Source organism: Camelus bactrianus, chromosome 26 (genome assembly GCF_048773025.1).
Source record: "Camelus bactrianus isolate YW-2024 breed Bactrian camel chromosome 26, ASM4877302v1, whole genome shotgun sequence".
Taxonomy (NCBI): domain Eukaryota; kingdom Metazoa; phylum Chordata; class Mammalia; order Artiodactyla; family Camelidae; genus Camelus; species Camelus bactrianus.
The window spans coordinates 11,071,701-11,092,821 of record NC_133564.1 but is presented as its reverse complement, the minus strand read 5'-3'; the positions used below and the strand labels follow the sequence as shown (position 1 = coordinate 11,092,821).

The 21,121-nt window shown below is 36.7% G+C and overlaps 1 protein-coding gene across 4 annotated transcripts in view; it reads right to left on the bottom strand.

Moving 5' to 3' along the window:
• The window catches only part of WDR17 (WD repeat domain 17), a 73,864-nt gene extending 55,491 nt beyond the window's left edge, over positions 1–18,373 (bottom strand). For all 4 annotated transcript variants that reach the window (XR_012502383.1, XR_012502384.1, XM_074353380.1 and 1 more), the window contains exons 1-2: positions 18,212–18,373; positions 2,869–2,997 (exon numbers count right to left, since the gene is read on the bottom strand). Coding sequence is in view for 2 of the 4 variants with exons in the window: in XM_074353380.1 (XP_074209481.1) it covers positions 2,869–2,991 (123 nt within the window). In the remaining 2 variants the exon portion in view is untranslated. The remainder of the gene's footprint in view (positions 1–2,868; positions 2,998–18,211) is intronic.
• Between the last annotated feature and the right edge of the window lie 2,748 nt (positions 18,374–21,121).

Genomic DNA, 21,121 nt, shown 5'->3' with positions numbered 1-21,121 from the left:
GCATCAATTTACATTCCCACAAACAGTACACAAAGGGTCCTTTTTCTCCATACCCTCAACAACACTTGTCATTCTTTGTTTGTCTTTGCAGTACAGCCATTCTAATAGGTGTGAGGTGAACTTTAAATTGGGCTATTTAAATATCCAAATGCATTTTCTGTGCATTTAGGAATAAATAGATTTGTAAGTATTCAGTGATTTAAGTTATCTTTGGCAGATACTGTGAATGTGTCTAATGTACCCAGTAGAAAAAACTGCTATGTAACTCAGAAATTCAGTGGAAGACTGAACACAGTGAATGCCTGAAGAAGCCACATTGCACATCAGCAATCTTCACTGACTTTACTATAAAATTATCCATATAAGACTTTAAGCACAAAATAGAATATTGAACTACTTGCAGGGATTAACCCATTAATATATTCCTATTATATTTTCAATTCAGTATTATGAGACTGTAGTGCTACATTGAGTTGGACCATAAATTACTCTACTTTTAGAGTATTTAATACAATATATTAGTGCTTATAATTCAATGGTTAAAGAAAAATGCTAATTGCATTTACAAGTGTCATTTACTAGTTCAGAAAAATCTAAAAGTGCATCAGTGTCATCATACAGACTGTGACAGATTCTCAGATTTTGTGCATCACTGCTAGGTATTGTTTAATAAAAATTCCCTCTGAAAAGCATTATAATATTTTATATTTATATAGTATAATTTTCAATGGACTTTATTTAGATGTTCACATTTAAAAAAATACTTATTCATATAAGTTTAATTAATGTTAATGTAGCTAATAATGTAATTTTTGATGCATATTTTGAAACAAGGTTTTACAGTGAACTCTGTAATGAACTATTACCTAAGTTTATTTGTATTAACTTCTAAATCAGGGTAATTTTTAGTTTGTTTCAGCCATTAATGACACACAAACTTTCTTCATAGGTTTTTTATATTAAAACTTTTAGCTTTATCTTCCTAAATATTCAAGTCATAAAATGTCATCATAAAACTTAAGACACATGCAAACTTAAAAAAAAAAGTTCTACCTTCATCTACTTGTTTACCTTACTGACTCCTTAGAGGAATGATAAGTCCTCTGTCCTGCCTGGTAAGTTCTCTTCTTTAGGAGGAAATAAAACGCAAGAAAATAGGGACCTAAAGCTAAGAGAGAAATTTTGTAGTAGGAATCAGGGCGTGAGAAGCTTAGCAATACGTGCAGATTGTAAGAAGGTGGAGAGGAAGACAGAGGAGACACCTAGCAGGCTTCTGCTACTGCCTTCTGTGGGGAAGCGAAAGTGAGAAAAACGTTCCGTTACACTGGAGCTGCATTTTCACTGCTGGAGGTTTCCTCAATCTTGAGAAATGGACTGCATGAATCTTATTCAATATTGTGGAAAATTAACTCATTTATAGATTAATTATCTTATTTTTTAAATTTTCAATAAACTACAACAGTATTAGTCATTAAAAGGAATTTTTACTCCAGGATAAAGCAATAATTTTCTACTCTTGACTGAAATGAGTTGGTGTTTAAATATTAAAAAAAAAAATCATCAAAGAAACATTTAATAAGAGGCGAGTGAGTGCCAGAGAGTGTGCAGTAACTTGAGAATTCAAAGATGAGGAATACTTGTTCTGGTCAAGGAAGTATGCAGAGAGGCAGTCCATTTTTATAAGGTCCTTCTCTGAGAAGGAGGAAATATGGGAAAAAAGCTTATACAACAGAGCTGAGATTTGAAAGATGAGAAAATGTTCTCTGGACAGGCTATGTGGGAAAACTGAAAAAAATCAGTGAAGAAAGGCAAGATATAAGAGTCTGAGATTTTTTAAAAAGGCAATTCTCTTGGTCTGTCTGGAGCACAAGGTGAGAGGGAGACAGCGACAGAAAGACTGAAATGATGGCACACCACGAAGCGATCAGAAGCAACTGTACGTTTAAAATTTTAGATCTGTATGATAGATGACTGATGACACTGAAGGATAAATTACAGGGAGTCTAAACAGCGGCAGAGAATATGAAGAGACTATTACAGTAGTTTAGGTGAGAAGGACAGAAAGAAGACAGTACAAGACAGAAAGTACTAGAATCGCTCTGGCTACTTAGGGCACAGAACGTGAGCAGAAGGAGTCCCTGGTAACGCTCACAGCTGTCCTTTAGGTGAAAGGTTAGCTGTTGACACTGAAATACTGGCTTGGGTCTAAGAAAAACTGGACTTGGATTTAAGGTGCTTATGGAGTCTCCATATGAAAAAATTCAAAGGCCACATTGGCTGTACAGATTGAGAACTGATGCGAGCTGTCTGGATGGAGAAAGGACATGAAAAAAAGTACTTATAAAGGTTCTTATCCTAAGAATTTCTCAAAATATATATATACTATTTTTAATATAATGATCTCTAATGGACTAACCAATTCTTCAGCTGATAAGACAATTTTCTCATATCAAATGTTACTGAGCAAGGTTTAAAACAAATGAATAAATAAATTCCATTTATTTATATGAGAATATAGCTTAAAAGAATTAAAAACTACTCGCTCGCCATTCACAAAACAGGACCTTTTAATTCTTTAAGAAATTCTTTTTTCTCAATGGCACATAAAAGATTATTAAATCAATTAAGATATTGCTTATATAATTTAATACTGATACAAGCATTTTCTAAAAGCTTGACTTATCAAACCAATATAGTATAAACAGTAACAAAATATAACATAAATATAACAAAACATATATATAATATAACACCAGCAAAATTAGAGCATTAAGCCTTTCATGTCACAGGAATTTAAAAATTAGTGTTAATTAAATATTAATTTTATCTGATACAATTAAAAATCAAAACAAATCAGGACCCCTGTACCTGATAAACATAGATGGCCAGGGTAGCGCAGTATGCAAACCTGTCGCCACCGGCAGCACACACATCTCTGCTCCACGGCTGACATCCGGCAGCCAGCAGCCCCACCTGCCTCACCTGAGACATGTTCGCCTTGAAAAATAAGTTTAGAGGAATATCAGTCATTTCCAGTACTTAATACGCTTCCTCTTCATTGTTTTACATTTGTCTCCCACAATCAAATCTTTATGCCTCCCCAAAATTTTCTGCCAGGACTATGAATCTCAATGCTTTCAGAGAACAGGAGTTGAAATCCCCAAATGGCAACAGACATCAAGGCAGGCCATTTAAATTAGGGAAGCAAGAGATTATGAAATGATACATGACAACTGACATTTGACCAGGGTTGGGAATTCTAGGAGTGACAGGGACCAGAATAAAATAGTGATTGCATGTTCTATCCAAAGGGTCTAGTACGGCTGGAGAGGCCCATCTCTTGTTGCCAGATTTATGGAACCTCCCAGAGAAATGGAAATATCCAGATTTTTATGTAAATGTACCAGTTTTTAAATACTAACAATTCATTCAAGGCAGTAAATTCAAATATAAAAAACTATGAGCCAATATTGGGAGGATGGGGACCTCTGTCTTAGACCTTCACCCTCTTCACATTAACTATATTCTCACAAAAAACGATCCGAGGTACACAAGGCAGGAACACAAAGTGGGTTAACAGTCTGCTCATTGTGAAGAGGGGGCAGAAGGAATCTGGAAACTGCTGAATACAAGTCGTCTGTGTGGCCAGGCAGAGAATTTCAGAGCAAACAAGCCCAGAATCAGTTACGTTATCTCTCGTTTATTTATAAAGCTACTTTCTTCTTTATATCTTTTCTACTTCATATTTCCAGCTCCTAAAAAGATCTCTTCTTTTTTCCTCTTTCTTTTCTTCTCCAACTCTTTCTATCTTCAGCCCATTAAATCCCCTTATCTGCATGGAACTAGCGATATATTTACAAAAAATCAACACGTAAATTGCCGTGAAATAATATATTGCAGTATTATTGGCATGATTTAAAAAAAAAAACTGTGCTCTCCACCTTTGAGTGCTTACAAGTAAAAATAAATGGCTACAAAAATCTGTTTTCTTCCTCCCCTAATGACATCTGTATTTTCTCAGGCACTAGCATTCTGGATAAATAAAAAAATACATATACTTTTTTCCAATTAATAATGTTACAACAATATTACTTTTCACTGAAAATATTCATTATTTTAACCACATGTGCATTAAATAGGCTTTTATAGTTTATCCTTGGGATGTGTGATTACTCTTAATAATGTCTGTATGTAAAAGTGCTTTCTGATTTATGTTTAAACACATTTTAAATTCATATTTGGAAAAAGAAATATAAGAAAAAGATATTTAAACAAACAGGTAAAACTGAGTCATTTAAAGAATTTTCACTTTCTGTTAACTTCCTCAATTTAAAAAAATTAATAAACTTTATTTTTAGAGTAGTTTTAGGTTTACAGCAAAACTGAGTAGAAATTACACAGATTTTCCATTCACTCCTTGTCCCCCAACCCACACAACCTCTCACACTGTCAACACCCCACAATGTCCCCAGAAGGCACATTTGTTATAATGATGAACCTACACTGACACACCATTATCACCCAAAGTCCACGGTTTACATTAGGGTTCACTCTTCGTGTTGTACATTCTGTGAGTTCTGACAAATGCACAATGACGTGTATAGTACCATGAAGAGTAGTTTCACTGCCCTAAAAATACTCTGTGCTCTGCCTGTTCATCCTTCTCTCCCTCCTCACTGCTGATAACCACTGATCTTTCTACTGTCTCCATAGTTTTGCCTTTTCCAGAATATAGTTGGAAATCATACAGTATGGAGTTTTTCCAGATTGGTTTCTTACAGTTAGTAATATGCATTCAATATTCCTCCATGTCTTTCCATAGTTGGAAAGCTCATTTCTTTTTAGCACTGGATAATATTCCATTGTTTGGATGCATCATGCTTTATTTACCCATTCATCTATTAAAGGACATTTTTGTTGCTTGCAAGTTTTGGCCATTATGCATAAAGCCACTATCTGTGTGCCAGTTTTTCTCTGGACATAACTTTTCAATTCATTTAGGTAAACAGGAAAGCGTGCAAAAGGAGGAGTTGCTGGATGCTGGTAAGAGTATGAAACAAATCATCAAACTGTCTTTCAGAGTGTCTGCACCATTCCCATCAGCAGTGAATGAGAGTTCCTGTTGCTCCACATCTTCACCATCCATTGGTGTTGTCAGTGCTTCGGATGGGTCACTCTAATAGGTGTGCAGTATTATCTCATTGTTCTTTTAACTTACAATTCCCTAAAAATTTATGATGTTGGACACTTTTCCATAAGCTTATATGCCATCTATCTTCTTCAGCTAGGTATCTTTTCAAGTCTTCTGTCCATTTTTAAAAAATTGGGTTGTTTGTCTTCTTGTTGAATTTTAAGAGTTCTCTGCATATTCTGGATAACAGCTATCAGATTGCTTTTGGCAAGTATTTTTCCCCAAGTCTGTGGTTTGTCTTCTTATTCTCTTGACATTTGTCTTTTACAGAGGAGGGTTTTTTTTTTTAAACTTAATACAGTTTATCTTATCAATTATTTATTCCATGGATCATGCCTTTGGTGTTGAATGTAATAACTCATGGTCAAACCCAAGGTCACCTAGGTTTTTATGTTTATCCTCCAGGAGTGTTATAGTTCTGTGTTTAACCTTTAGGTCTATAGTCCATTTGGAGTTAATTTTGTGAAGGGCGTAAGGTTTGGTCTAGTCTAGATTAATTTCTTTGCACATGGATGTCCAGTTGTCCTAGCACCACTTGTTGAAAAGACTGTCTGTTCTCTGTTGTATTGCCTTTGCTCCTGTGTTGATTATATTTGTGTGGGTATACTTCTGGGCTGTCTATTCTGTTCCATTGATCTGTTTGTCTGTTCTTTCATTCCTATGACACTGTCTTGATCACTACAGTTTTGTAGTTACAAGTCCTGAAGTTGTGTAGTGTCAGGCCGGCACTTTGTTGCTCTCCTCCAACACTGAGTTAGCTGCTTTGGGCCTTCTGCTTCTCCATGTTAACTTCAGAATCAGTCTGTCAATATCCATAAAGGAACTTCCTGTGATTTTGGTTGGGATGTTGTTGCATCTATAGATCAAGTTAGCAGTAACTGACATCTTGACATTATTGATTCTGTCTATCCCTGAATATGCAGTCTCTCTCCATTTATTTAGATCTTTGATATCTGTCATCTGAATTTTACGGTTTTCCTCATATTGATGTTGTACATATTTTGTTAGATTTAAACCTCAGTATTTTTTACTTTATCAATTTTTCTTGGTTTACTGCTTTTAGTTTCCAAATTCAGATAATATAAACATTTCAATATTGTCATACAATTTGGTATGCCCTGGTATGTTCCTAAGCAGCTTTTATAAATCTTATAGTCCATTTTTAAATTCAGAGTTGAATAATTTGACCAAACCAGCCATTAAAACAATGGGTAGAAACAAAACAAAATGGCAGCTTACTAAAAAAATCAGGATTTTGAATGAAATGTTAAAATGTCATGCATCATTAAACATATGAATACTATTGCATTTATAAATCTGAATTATGTATTTAAACTGCTAGTATTTGAAACTTCTAGATAATTTTTTAAACTATTATAAAAATATACATATAAAACACTAAGCAGCCTTTATTAAATGGTATCTATAGTTGCCGAGGAGATAAAAAGAAGTGTCCAGAAGCTTTTGTGGTCTTTGCAGTCAGCATGAATGTTTACACAATTAGTGATTCTGCATTAGTGAAGATAGAAAATGTTCAACTGAAGGTGCATTTCAAAATATATGTTTATATTTTAAATATAAATCCTACAAAACATGTCATATTTATAGGTAAACAAATATACTTTAACTGTATGTGACAGGTGATATTACACACTTTTTATCTTTACTTAAGAATATGTTTCATTTTATTGTGAACCATTTAAGAATTCTCATTTCCATTCTAAAGATCTGTTGTTTCAAAAAAATTAAAAAGATTTGTTATTTCAGAAAACATCATCTTTTTGGCCCAGAAACAACATACACACCTTAAAGATGAAGTACTACACCCTGCAGTTCACTGAATGGTGCAGAATTACAAAGGATTCAGGAAGAAAGCCTGAGCACTGCGTCACATCACATGCAACCGACAGTGTCAGCAGCCCGGCAACTACAACCCTGCAGAGATATGATTTTAATTTTTTAACCTAAATTCTAGTTTTGGTCTCAATCTCGTATTATATGAAATACACAAAACACAGTATAATTACAGTGAGGTGGTGTAAGTGTATGTACTGTAAAAAAGCAAGTGATAAAAGTGTGTTTGCATTAGATTTGTACAATGGTAAAGCTCACTTCCGAATATGCAAGATTATGATATGCCATAATCATGAAATTTAAATATAGCTAGAGTTACAACACTGCCAAAAATAAAATTATAAAACCAAGTCAAAACAAGTTGATATATACATTATGTGTGTGGGTCTGTAAAAATACACACACATGACATTAATATTAATTATATCAAGGTATAAAGGCCAACTGAGTATCTAAAAACAAAACTTTAACTTGTATGTTATTTTTAAAACACTACACCTCTGAATTATAATTTTTCACTAAAAAATCCAACTTTTCTTTTCCTGTAACATCAAAAAACAACTTGAAAAATCTGCTATGCTGAATGCTGATTATACAGAGATATACAGACTTACATACGATCTGAAAAATTATAAGCTGGAATTTTAGAAGAAATGAAAGTCAATATTCATGTTTCAAACTCCATTTTTTTATAATAAGATCTTTCACTGTCATCTAAGTTTGTATAAGAACTGATCAAACTTGAGCCAGAAGAAGCTCAAACTCAGGAAGATGATTTGGTAGTTTTAGGGTTGAACTACATCTGTGTATGAGATCAGCTATTCTTTAATATGTCTCTGAACCAGGAATTCACTTATAAAGGCCAACAGCGTATTAAAGGGCAGACTGGGGTTATGGTGGAGGAAAAGATTTTGAATACTTATAATCTCCGTAAGTTGTCCCCAAATCACTATAAAGGAACATGCAATTTCAGTAAAAAGTATTGTCTTTGAATCAGTCACTCCTTCCTCCCAAATCAGACTATCATCCATATCCCTTTCTGTAGAGAAATAAATAGACCACACTTGGAAAAAAGCCTTCTGTTTGAACATCAGAAATACACAGTTATTACATTTAAACTGCACACTCACAATACAAACCCTTACAGTGCGTGCGTGCGTGTGTGTGTGCGCCCAGGGGACCCTGGAGTACTCCTGCTGTACTCGTAAGCTGAAATCCTTCCATCGTTGGTGGGTAAGGGTGGGACTCAGGATGGAAAGCTACCCACTAACTCTCAGCCTCTCTTCTGAAGAATGCTTTAGGATTCACAACATGAGCCTTATTCTCCAGAGTTAGGTATTTACTGACTCCAGAGATGTTTACCAGCTTGTTTCACCGCTGAAAAGAAAAATACTGCTGAGAATTTATAACTAAAAAGATAATTAAAAAGAAGTAAAATACTGAGAAAATATCTTTGATTGATGTGACCAGAATAGGTCCCTGAAGAAATAGGAGGAAGAAAAATTCAGTGCTGCATGTTGTTAACAGTAATATGCCTTCAAACAGCAATGGGGGAAAGCTGGTAAAACTACGTAAAGATACTCTGGCTCTTTCGTTCCACTCATCAGTGGAAAGGAAAACCCTTAAGTTGCTTTCATTTAAATAATTAAGAAATCTTTCATTCAAAAAGTGAACATAATCAAAGAGAAATCCTTTTTTACTCTAAACTAAATCCATTTTGATAAGGTGCATTTAAAATGGCAGTTTTCTGCTATTGCGATAATAGATCAGGATAGCTATATTCAAAACACTATGCAGAAGTTGCCATAGTAACAATGCAAATCCCTTTGAAACATAATTAATTGCCTAAAAATTTATCAAATGGAACATGGCACTCTTCTTCAGAAAATTTTTTCATCTTCTTTTACAATATTATTATAATCATGGGATTATCATACAAATTTCTACCATTAAATGTTTTTCTCTATGTAAAATGACTTTCTTGAAATTATAGCTATTTTCATACATTAATCTCATTAGAAAGAACTGTTTTATCTTTAAAGCCTAAAGACAATCTGGAAACATTAAGAATTCATCTGGAACCCGGACAGCAAAAAACACCTTTTCTTTAATATATAGGTAGGACTATCCTTATACATTATCTTTTTACCTCTGCTTTTTAAATCTATCAAAATGTATCTTATTTATCCTTGGAATCTGGTAATGCAAAAATGTCCACAGTATAAATGGCACAGAAATATAGCTGCCATGAGAAACAATGCAGAAAAAAAGTCACAAAAATTATAATCACAACATAAATATATCTTACTCTTTGTAGTCCTTCATACCAATCATCTTGCTCAAACCAATGTGAAATGTAAGTCATCCAAGCCATAGGATGTTTCTACTTTAATCAAGGCAATTGGAAACCCGGCATCAGAATCGTCAGCACCTAAAGCAATAACAACGTGTTTCAACCAAGCAGCTTTACCGAACTCTGCCTTATGAAATGTTATTCAGTACAAGAGGCCAGACGTGCACAAACATTACAGCTGAAACAGTTTTAATAATTTATAAACAACAGTATCTGTAAAAATAATGCTGAACCAGAAACCATAAGCCTATATTCAAATAAGAAATAAATCAAATAGTAATTCTGTTGTATAGTCCTGGAGAATGTTATGTCAAACATTTTAGTAGGCTTTCAGTTTTCATTCTAAAAACACATTCTAGATTTAACTTTTGCAAGAAATAGGCAAAGTATTTCTAAAAGTTACCAAATTAAAAATAGAAAGACCACAAAGCAACAAGAGGGAGAAAATTAGTCCTATATACAACCTCAGGAGCTGGACATAAAACTAGAATAAAGCCTCCAGGTTACAAGGTGTACAAGACAAGGCCAGTTCTATATTTCTACGTGCTTCCAGCTCCAGTTGAGAGTTAAATCCTCTCTCAGTTAGCTTACTGCCAATTACCTAAGTGCCTCCGGAAGTTCAGAGACAATGCATCACTTCATAGAGTGCTGAAGCGTCCAGCAGAGACTCAAAATCACATGAATCTGACTTCATTTTAGTTTTACTCACTTCTGGGAGAAATTATTTACTAGCCCTACTAAAGAAGAGATTTCTTGGTGTACTGGAGAATATCTGGACTTCAGAATATTCTCTATAAAGTTTAGGTACTTCATCCAATATCTAACAGGTTCTGAGTGATCTTTTCCTGATCAAACTCATCAAACCCTTAGAGCTTAGTGGAGAAAAAAGGAAGAAAGGAAGGGAGGGAGGGATGAGAGGCGTGAAAAGAAAAAGAAAACAATTTGATTAATTTGAGTGTTTCATTCTTCATATCCAAAAAGTAAGACAGCTTTTGTTCTGGAGTAGAGAGATTGCCTGACTTATGAATATCACCGTTGCTGGCTGAGAACAGCCTTATCTCTAAAAATCTATGAGATGCAACATGGCATTCCTCTTCTTCCTTATTCTCTAGAAATATTTTCAACAATATCTGCCTGAAGCCCCAGGTCAAAATACCTGGGAACATGCTCTCATTGCCACAGGATGTTCCAGGACTGGTACAATCTCCAGCTTAACTGGCTTGCATCTTGATGACGTCCCTGAATGTGGGCCGAGCTTTCTGTTCTGTCCTTTGAGCTCCCACAGAGCCCTGGGTTCCTGCCCAGCAGCTCAGAATTTGCATCCCCTGCACTGTCCTGCCCTCTGGATTTGTGTCCTTTATTGCTGTCTCTCTTGGCTATTGCTTATTCTGTTTTGAGTTTCAATTCTGTGTCTATGTCCTGCCTCAAACTTTTTCACCCAGCCTTGAACCTGTATCTAGCACTTGTCCAAAGGATATCTAACTACCTTGCCACCATTTCAGTGGTTCCAGTCTCTCAAGCCAAACCCTTAAAGTCCATTTCAATGTACCTACCCTGCCTAGATCCCGCAGCCTTCTATCTGGCAATCTCGCGATGAACACTACTAGTAAAGCCACGCTTCTCTCTTTCAAGTGATAAGAATCCCATTTGACCACCCTCAAACGTTCTTTCCTTTGTCCTGAATCATCATTATACTCTAGACAGTCACCTGAAATAAAAACATCACACGTCTTTGATTCTTTCTTCACCTTCCCCTCCACCTCCATTACAACTGATCACCAAGTCTTAACCTTTAAGATGTCTCTTCAAAAACCCCTTCTCTCCATCCCTAACGCCAGTGTTTTAGTGAAACCCTTCACTGTGTCTTGCACTTTCCCTGCCTCCCTGCTTTCAATGCAGTTCCTAAACATGCTCTATGCTATCATGACCTTACGCCTTTAAGTTTTGAAATGCTTTTGCCTGATCTGGCCTTCCCCTCCCCTTTCTCTGTGAATAATGGGCTGTTTCATTTTTATCAAGACTCAACTTAATATCTGTCTTCTTCAAAGTCTTTCTCAAAGGCACCAAATCCCCCATCTGTGTGCCTCTAAGTCTATATTTGTATTGCACTGGATAGTGATTATTTGTGTAGACAAAACTGTGAGTTCCCCGAGACTCTTGAGATGGAAGCATTTCTGGCAGGTTTGAGAAACAGTAAGAAAACTCAATAGAAGTATATAAAAACGTGTATTCAAAGGTCAGAGACATATCACGATGCAGAGATCCAGGGTAGTTGTATTGAACTCCTCTTTACCCTCTTCAGAATTTTGCAGATTTTCTTAATATAAATCTATTGCCTGCACTAATAAATTTTTTTAAATCCCAAACCCTAAAAATATCTTGTTGAAAATTAGTGTTTAAAATTTGAAAACACACATGCTCAGTTATGCAAAAAATTCTCATAAGCACATATAATGAATATGTCTTCATGAGAAAACATTTGGAAACTGCAAAAAAAAATTGGAAAGTTTTTTTTTTAAGCAGCCATTAGCCTACTACCTTGAGATCTTCTTCCTCTGTCTAGTATCCATAATTCTAAATGACCACTATTCTCACTGATAGGTACAGCCACAGATTATCAAGGATAAATATAATCTTAAAGATCTCTAAATCAGTGCATCTCAAGGGGTGGTTCTCAGGTATCTTGCATTAACCGAGAAACTTGCTAAAAAGTGCAGATTCCTGGATCACATCCTCAAAAATAGTGGATGGGAATCTTGGGGTGGAGTCTGGAAATCTGCTTTTTAACATCATTCTCAGATGATTTATAGCACAGTAAAGCTTGAGAACTACTTGCTCAGTTCAACAACAGTAAAGATAATTCAGCAGATAAACTGCCTCTGGTATCTGCTACTGACTGAGATTAAGCTCTTAAATTTCAATCATTCCTAAAATTACCTTTCATGTGCTTGGCAGGGCATTTTATCTAAGCATTCTTCCCAACATATGTCAAATCCTGATGTTCTTAAAAGCTTAGATGATAAAATAGGTCACAAGTACAGCATTAACCTACGTTAAAATCCTGGATTAGACAGCAAATAGAAAAGAATAAGGTCATTATGGTAGTTCTAGTTTGGACTCACAGACTGACTGCTTTTACTGGTAGGAATTCCAATTTGATCAGCAAAACCCAGGATTATCTGTAAGACCAAGAAGACCAAGACACTGATTCAAAGATGTGGCAACGTGAATGCAGTGATTTTATTAACCACCTACATACTTATTTTATACTTTTCTACATCTTAACCAGCAATGTGAAAATTATATGGATTTGAAATCTGGAATTAGATTTTCTAGGTGCCTGGAGGATTGCAGAATCTCTTGAGCTGCAATGTGAAAATGATTTTTAATGTGATCAAAGGTGTAATCCACTTTTCTTGAACAATAGGGTAAACACACCTTCTATGAACCAGTCTAAGAGAGTCAGCCAAAGAAAAACAGAGGGGTGAAATCACATATTTTTACCCATAAACTAAGAAGTCAGAAATAAATATTCCATTGAAAGAGATACTATGAAAGTAAACATGTAAATGTTTGTCATAAAAAGATAAAGGATTATTTTTATAATAGAGTATGGCAAAAATAAGTAGCATTATTTTTACAAATATGATCATTTCTCATGAAAGAAGAATTGAGAAGCTATGGCACGAATCGTTCTATAAACCTGAGGACCCCCATCCCCCTTATAAATAATCTGTTTTGTAAGTTGGATTTTGTATATGAGTTTTTAAAGCAGGATGGGCCTTTATGCTTCTCTGTCTGTGAAAATCAGATGTCTCATTTGGCAGAAACAGTCAGTTAGACTGGTATTTTCATGTTCTGGGCCAAAGGTGTTAAAAATTATTGTTGGCAAGTCAGCTGAGAAAAACCAGCAAAGGAAATAAAATGGATCTAAAGCTTGAAAGCTTTAAAATGAAAAGAAATAGTGACATAAAGTCACTAAATCAAAAAATGTCTTTAATATACACATCAATCCATCCATTGATACGAGGCCTGAAATAAACCCTAAAGTTTGATAAGAGTTGTATCAGCTGAGGCGAGGCCAAAGCCTGCTGGAGACAGGTTGCTAACTAGTTAATAGTCCAGTTGTCAAAAATTATACCCTTAGCCAACATAAAACTCCCACAAAGACAAACTAATGCGATTAATAAGAAAATGAGACAGTATGTCCAAAAAGCTACAACTGAAAGGTAGATGTTTATGAAATGTATCCACAATTATATTTTCAGGAGTGAGTTCATTTATTCTGCAGTTCAAGTAAAGTTTCAAGAGTGAAACTGTATACAAACATCTCCAGGTCCAGCGCTGACCTGGTCCGAGGGCACAATGCACCTGATGTCAGTACTTCTCAAGCTCTATCTTGTGTAAGAAATCACTTGAGGCTCCTTAAAACGCAGGTTTCAGGTGCTCCCCCAGAGATTCTGATTTGGCAGGGGTGGCCTGAACATGTGCATTTCTGACAAGCTCCCAGGAGATGTTGATGTTTCTAAGGTGCACATCCAATAACACTGTTCCAGGGGGTATCTGGTACCAAAGGGGCAGAAAGTCTAGACAATAAATGCATCCAATTGCAAAATTCTACCTGGTGGTAACCACAATCCAGGCTTCAGACATAACTTTCCAAAGCTTCTTATTTCTAGTATTCTTAACATTCAGTCACAGACGCGATGGTGGCGTATAGCTGAGGACTACTGGGGGTATTAGGATAAAGAATTTAGAAGCTACCTGGATTCCCCAAAATCACAGAAGACCTTGAAGCAAAACTTAAATTGTATTAATGAGCAAATAAAAAAATCGTACAAATTGTAGGAAAACCCTTTTATCTAATATTTGAAGCAAACTTTCTCTATGATGAGACCAAACACATGCAATTTGTTCATCATGTACAATAATCATTTTAACAATAAAAATGTGATCTGAAACTTCATGACTCAAACTTTTGAATCAGGCACTTAAAGAAATATTATAAAAAAGAAACTGATTTTGGTGATACATTTTGCATTGACATCTCTTTAGGGAGAAACACAATGCTGAGTGTTAAGAACACAGGGTTCTAGACTAGCTTTCTCACTGACTAAGTTGAAGCAACATCATCTTGATGTGTTCAGTGACCTCAACTACAAAATAACTGTGTTGATTAACTGGTCTCTAAGGATCCTTCTCGCTTAAATTCTGAAATGACTCTTTCAAACCTGCTACCATGTCTACCTTAAAAGTAAAATATTGCATAACTCTCTTCATTAAGACTCATTCATAACGTCTTATTTTAAGGGGCCAACTTAATTAAATATTATCTATTTCTTATTAGCCAACTACTCAATTTTTAGGACTCCATGGGCAGCTAGCTGTTTTATATTGGAAAATGAAGTTTTTCCAACAGCACATCAAACACAAGCGCTCTGTGTAATGAGAACTATTTTCTACTTTCCATTTGAAAGTAAGCTTTTTGTGTGTATGAGATATGAAATTAAACTTATTATACATAATTGCAAATGAGCCTGCCTGCCTGGGCTACTACTGTACGCTCACAACTTAAAGTGTCAACAGCAGATCTGAGCATAAGGAAACTTATTTAACGACCTCTACTGTGAGTTCTCCTTGTCTGCGCATTCAAATTTATAAACCAAGTTTTGAATGTTGTTAACATCCTCACCGAAGCATGGAAAACTATTTCGTATATCTTTTAGTTAGAGCTTTCTTGAATATGAGAATTATCAATTATTATTTTAATAGCAAATAACATTGATGAATTATCTCTTATGAGCTTACTGTACGAGATTTATATTACTGTTTGCTTCTGTGATACACACACACACACACACACACAGACATATTTTAAATTAGAATGTAGGGTTCCAGAGTTTTCAGAAATAATTAGGCTACTAAATCAACTTTCCAAGTACATGTAAAGTAATAAAAAGTAAGACTTTTATCATTTAAAAAATTTTTTTCTCACTCAAGTAGCTAATAATGTGACACTTGGGTGCAAGTGTCACCTGTGGCTCCAATTTCAGGTTGCCTTTCTTTACAAAGTCTAGCCTATTTTAAGTGTTAGCATTTCTCTTCAGTTTTATTTGTTTCGTCATTGGAATCAAGTGAAAACGACCTGAATTTTGTCTCTGTATGTGACAACCCACTTTTACTACGAGAACTTTTGAAATTTTTCTAGTCCATCGTGATGGGATTTTTTTCTTTCCATATACAAGGGCCTTGGTCAAAGCTGGTCGTTTTACAGCATTTCCCTACCAATTTCTATACCTGAAGTTACAAGTCCTTCTTAAACATTTAAGTAACCTCCACCAAGAGAAAGGTTTTCCTTTAGGGTTTGTTTCTCTACAGAGTCAGTTCTCTGGGGAATGTCTAAGGGTCTCTCCAGGCACCCGTATCTAATTTCTTGCTCAGAACTCTCCAAGGAACAGTCTCATCAACAGTGAGAGAATAATCTTTATGTGATTATCACAGAACAAAGTACGGTCTTAGATGTTGAAAAATGCCAGCCTAATGTATGTTTATACATATGTCTAACACGTTTCTCACACGAAGGTAAATGAGAAGTCAGTTAGTAAGAAATCCCTCCCAATCTCCTAATACGATTTCAATGGATTAAAATATTATCACTAAGACCTCTGTTCCTGAAGACACACTGGAAGCTACAAACATGACTTCACTTTAATATTTCAATCTGCTAAATGGAAAAGATATACAAAATATAAAATGAGCTAATTTAGCAATTGCAGAAAGTGGCAGTAATGTTGGTATGCGCATCATTACCATGAAAGGCTGGGTAAACGTGTTATTCAGTAACCTGGTAAACTGTTAACGTTTCTTGCAAATTATATCTAATTTCAAAAAAAAATTCTTGGATATAGGAAGGACATGCGAATCCTTCAAAAACTGTTCAAATTTCACTTTAGTCTTCATTACAGAGTTTAGGCAAGTAAAAATAGGTCTCGGAGAATCTGCACATATTGTATGGATAACGACAATCTAACCGTTCATGTTGGACTCCCAGGATCTAGCACGGCAAAATAGACAAACAAACAAAAATAAAACCATCCCCACTCATCTCTGAGTAATGTAAATGCTGCCACAGCTCACTCATGAGCAAGCTAAGGGGTACAAGGTAGAGTCTACGGAAAACAACAAAAACACTCTGGCCCTAGTTAGTCCTACTGGGAGCAGAGGAATTTCAAAACATTATTTTCTAAGCTAAATTAATTTGTGACTTTCTAATATATACAATTAATATCTGATTAATGGGTAACAAAAGTTTTTAGTACAGCAATATTTAATTATTAAAAAGAAGGAAGAATTTTTAAACTTAAGTAAGGATACCTATTTTTTAAAGAGATATCCACAGTTCTTTAAGTATTCCTATTAATATCAACATAGGGGAAAACCAGATAAAATTCACCCAGCCACTTTAATATAGAGTAAGTTTGTGGAGCTCACTTAAGAAATACATGAATTTTCTTTCCATGTGTGCCCTTTGAAACAGGCCTATTCCAATTTAGAAAACTTGTCAGGAACTCTAAACGCAATGACCTAAAACTAGCATTTGTAACATTAATTACTAAACAATCCACTAAAGCATGTTTCCCCAAATTTTGTTGAATGAACTGACAATTTTTCATAGGGATTTAATTACTATATTTAATTTTAGATCAGAACAGGAAAGACTGTCAGTTTTCTCAGATCTCTGCCTTCACGCAGGTAAGATGTAACCATGCCCACTTTCTCGCACACTTAGGCCAGTGAGGCAGAATCTCAGAAGGACGCCAGCGCTTTTCCTATAGTGACTGTAACCACCACACGCCCAGAACCAGCTCTCCGCCTGCAGGGTAGCGATCAGACAACCTAACATCCGAGCCATGCTGTGTTCTATGATAATCACAGCGAAATTACTGCTGAGACTACATTTGGAGATTTGTGAGCAAGAAGTCAGATATGGACACCTGAAGAGAATCTTAAAAATTCCACAAAGGATTTACTCTGTAGAGAAACAAAACCTAAAGGAAAACATTTTCCTTACTCGAGGCGACAAAATGTTCCAGGAAGACTTGGAATTTCAGTTATAAAAATAGGGAAATGAGGGTATTTCTCTGCAGGGTATTTCTGAAAGATTCAGAAAAGTCATCTCTCTCTCCAAATCACTGTTGGAGACTCTCAAACAAATATATACGTATGTATATGGAAGTTACAAAAACAAGTGATTTTTTTTTTGACACAAGACCAAAGTTATCACTAACTTTCATTCAAATCTATTGCTTTTAAGTAATATAGTTTAAAAAAAAAAAGCTCAAATGCTTACTCCTTTTAATATTTGCATGCAAAAAAGTCTGGATTTGTTAGTTTTTGAAAAATAGGAAATATATTTTTATGATTTACTTAACACGTACTATGTCTCTCGCACTCAATACTGTCATTTTTTCTGGAATACATTTCCTTTTTCCTCCAAGGGTCTTGGTACAACCTGAATGTGGAGACCATCTTCAAAAGGGCAGGGGGTCCAAACAGAAGTGACGAGAATTACAACCTAGTCTCTAGACGTACACAGACTGAATACCCTGAAAAAATAAAAATAAAAACAAAACGATGTCTCCCGTCATGGTCTCCAGTGACCCTCAGGGCGAGGGCCCTGTAACCAGCAGGTGTGGACTCGCCCCGAGGCAGCGCCAGCGCAGAGCCCACAGGACCCGCACGCCGGCCCGGGGCCCGCACGCCCGCCTCGCGGCCGCAGCCGCCCCCTCCAGCCCGCGCCCGCCGGCCCTTACCTGAGGACGACGCGGCCGCAGCGGCGGACAGCGGAGGTGCTGAAGCGGGCGCGGCGCCGCGAGCTCCGTGGCCCGACCGGACCCGCCCCTCCCGGCCCCTCCCCGCGCCGCGGGCTCGGGGCGGGGCGGCCGGGCAGAGGGCTCCGAGGGCGGAGAGGCGGGCTCCGAGGGCGGAGAGGCGGGCTCCGAGGGCGGAGAGGCGGACTCCGCCAGCCGGGCCGCGCGCGCAGCTCTCCGGGCCCCGCCCCGAGCCCCCACGTGACAGCCACCCTGACAGCTGATTGGAGCGCCTGGGGAGAGGCGGGAAGAGCTCGTGGGCACCGGAGGCGGTTACCTGGCAACGGGAGTCTGCGCCGAAGATGTGGTTCCCAGGCCCTGACGAGGCTTGAGCAGAGTTTACGGTGAGGCTGAACGTGGAGGAAAAAACAGTGAGCCACCAGCCTTGTCACCACCTAACACCTTCCACACACCCGGCCTGCACTTTGCAGGAAAATGAGTCCAGTATACAATAAACAAATCACCCTGTCTCCTTCTTGAGGAGCCTGAGGGAGGGAACCAGCCTCCTTCAGAGGCTAGGCTGCCCTAGTGTTGAACCATCGCCTGAGATGTGAGTACAGAATGGATATCTCTTCTGCCCTTCGTTATTGTCTGACTGGGCTCAAGAAGCTCTGCGCGAGACCCCTGTGAACGCCATTATTTATCTCTCTTCGTGGAGTGGTATGTTCGGAATCTTTTTGCCCTCAATTTATGCAAAATGACATTTTCCTTGTGGAATCTGGTTGAATGGAAATGGTACCGCCAGTCATATTTTCTTCTTCGTATCTCTGAAATATTTTCACTACCAGTGGCCTTTATCAAACACACGGGAGAAAATAAGCCTTCATGTACTCGGAACAAAGTGTGTTTAATAACATGTTTGAGCTTTAATTCTATGTCAGACTCTGAATAGTAAATAAATTTATGGTCTACCCCAACCAGCCAACCAGGGAAGTTCCCTGGACATAATTCCAACCCTCCCATGCCATGGACTTTTCTCTTTTTCTTCCAAAGTATTCTGTGCAAACTGTTCCCTACCATGGAGCTTAACATTCTGTTTTGCAAATTAAAATTGACTTGAAAGTTGCCTCTCCACATAGACAAACCTGTCAAAAGCTAGAGACAGTTCTTGCAAGTCTGTTCCTTGTATTCTAATAAGGTGCCTGATGAATAGCAGATTTTCAATAAATGTTTAATGGATGGATGGATAAATAAATCAGCACATAATCTACAGAAAAAGCATAGAGGACAACAGCTAAATATATTCAATGTATTAAGTTCTAAAATAGGGTTATATAAAAGTTTTGTGAGATAATTTTACATAAGGAAAGGAGAAATTTTTCTTCCGGTGTTTTCAGAGAAACTGTCACAAAGAGTGATATTTGGACAGGAACTTAATAAACAAACAGATTTTACCTGATGGAAAAGGGGGACGGACATACTGCAAAGCAGGAACAGCATGGCCAAAGCACAAAATGGGGAAAATACGTGATTGATTTACTACTTTTGACATGTTTGCAGTCTCTGGAGGAGGTGAAAGTAGGTATCTAGAGATATGGCAGGAAATTTTAGAAATTGGCAAAAGATTTAACTGGAAAACTAAGAAAGCCAAATTGAAAAGGGCATTGGACTCTCTAATTAGGTTAGACTTTAACCTCTTAAACCAATTTTTTCTTGAGAAAAGATATCTTGGAAATGTAGGTACATAAGGGTACAGAGAAATGAAAAGCATAATCGATTAGGGGGAAAAATGCAAAACTTCATGGAAAAATTGAGATGATGAAAATAAAAATGATAAAGAAGGGAGATCGAAAGACACATTTTTGGAAAAATAGACTGTCATTTTCATTTATGAGAGATATTTGCTTGGTACAGTGTCAACAGTAAACCTGAAGAGAAAAAGTTGTCAAAGGTACAATGTCTAGCTTGGTTCATCGGTTAGATAGAAAAGTCTTTAACATCAAATTTGTTCATAATTGCTCCAGCTTTCCAGTTAAGAGTCATGAAACATTAGAAATTGTCTGGTTACACGTTCACAGTTTAGAGGGGAAGGTCTTTAGACCTGGAAAATCATAGAATTTGTCAAGATCCTACAGCTATATTAGCAGCAGAACTGATGTCATGATCCCAGGGTCCCAATTCAGTATCCTTCTCCCTCTGCTGTGATTTGGTTTATTAGTTTTGAAAGGGAGGTTTAAACAATCACAGATAGAGGTCAATCCAGAACCCAAAGAAATGGTATAACCTGATTTCTAAGGAAAAGATCTTTTACTGTGATTTTTGTTCTTTTAGTCAACAGATACTTAATGTGATGCTCTCATTTCACACCCGAAAAAGCTGTCAGTCACTCAGGCTGACTGGCGGTTTCAGGGCAATCATTAGTTCTTAACGCCCAGGGTACACAGAGTTTTTCATGATTAAATCTAAGAGCAGACTGACTAGGGGAGCCAACTGACTCCAATCAGTTCATCCTCAAGGCTGGACGTGTTCTGTGAGCACACTGTCTTTGAAATGTGTTGAAGGCCACAAGTGCGTTTTTAGTGGAAATTCTAAATTAAAAAAAAAAAAAGCAACGAGGAAGAACTTCTTAAACTTAAATTTTAGGAAAATTTAGCTGAAGGTGCTTTAGATTCACCTAAGTGAAAAACTTTCTTACACTATTTTTAATGTAAAAATAGTAAGAGAACAGAAATAATGATTAAAAAATGTTCAAACTGAGGTGCAGTAAATACACAGAGAACAAAATACTTAGATACTTAACTGTGGGCAGAAACACTGGCAGAAGCCAGATTGCACTGGCTTGACAGGCTGTCATGTGTTTCAGGGTTTCAGCAACCCACTGTTAAACACAGCTCTTATTAAAATTAAATGATA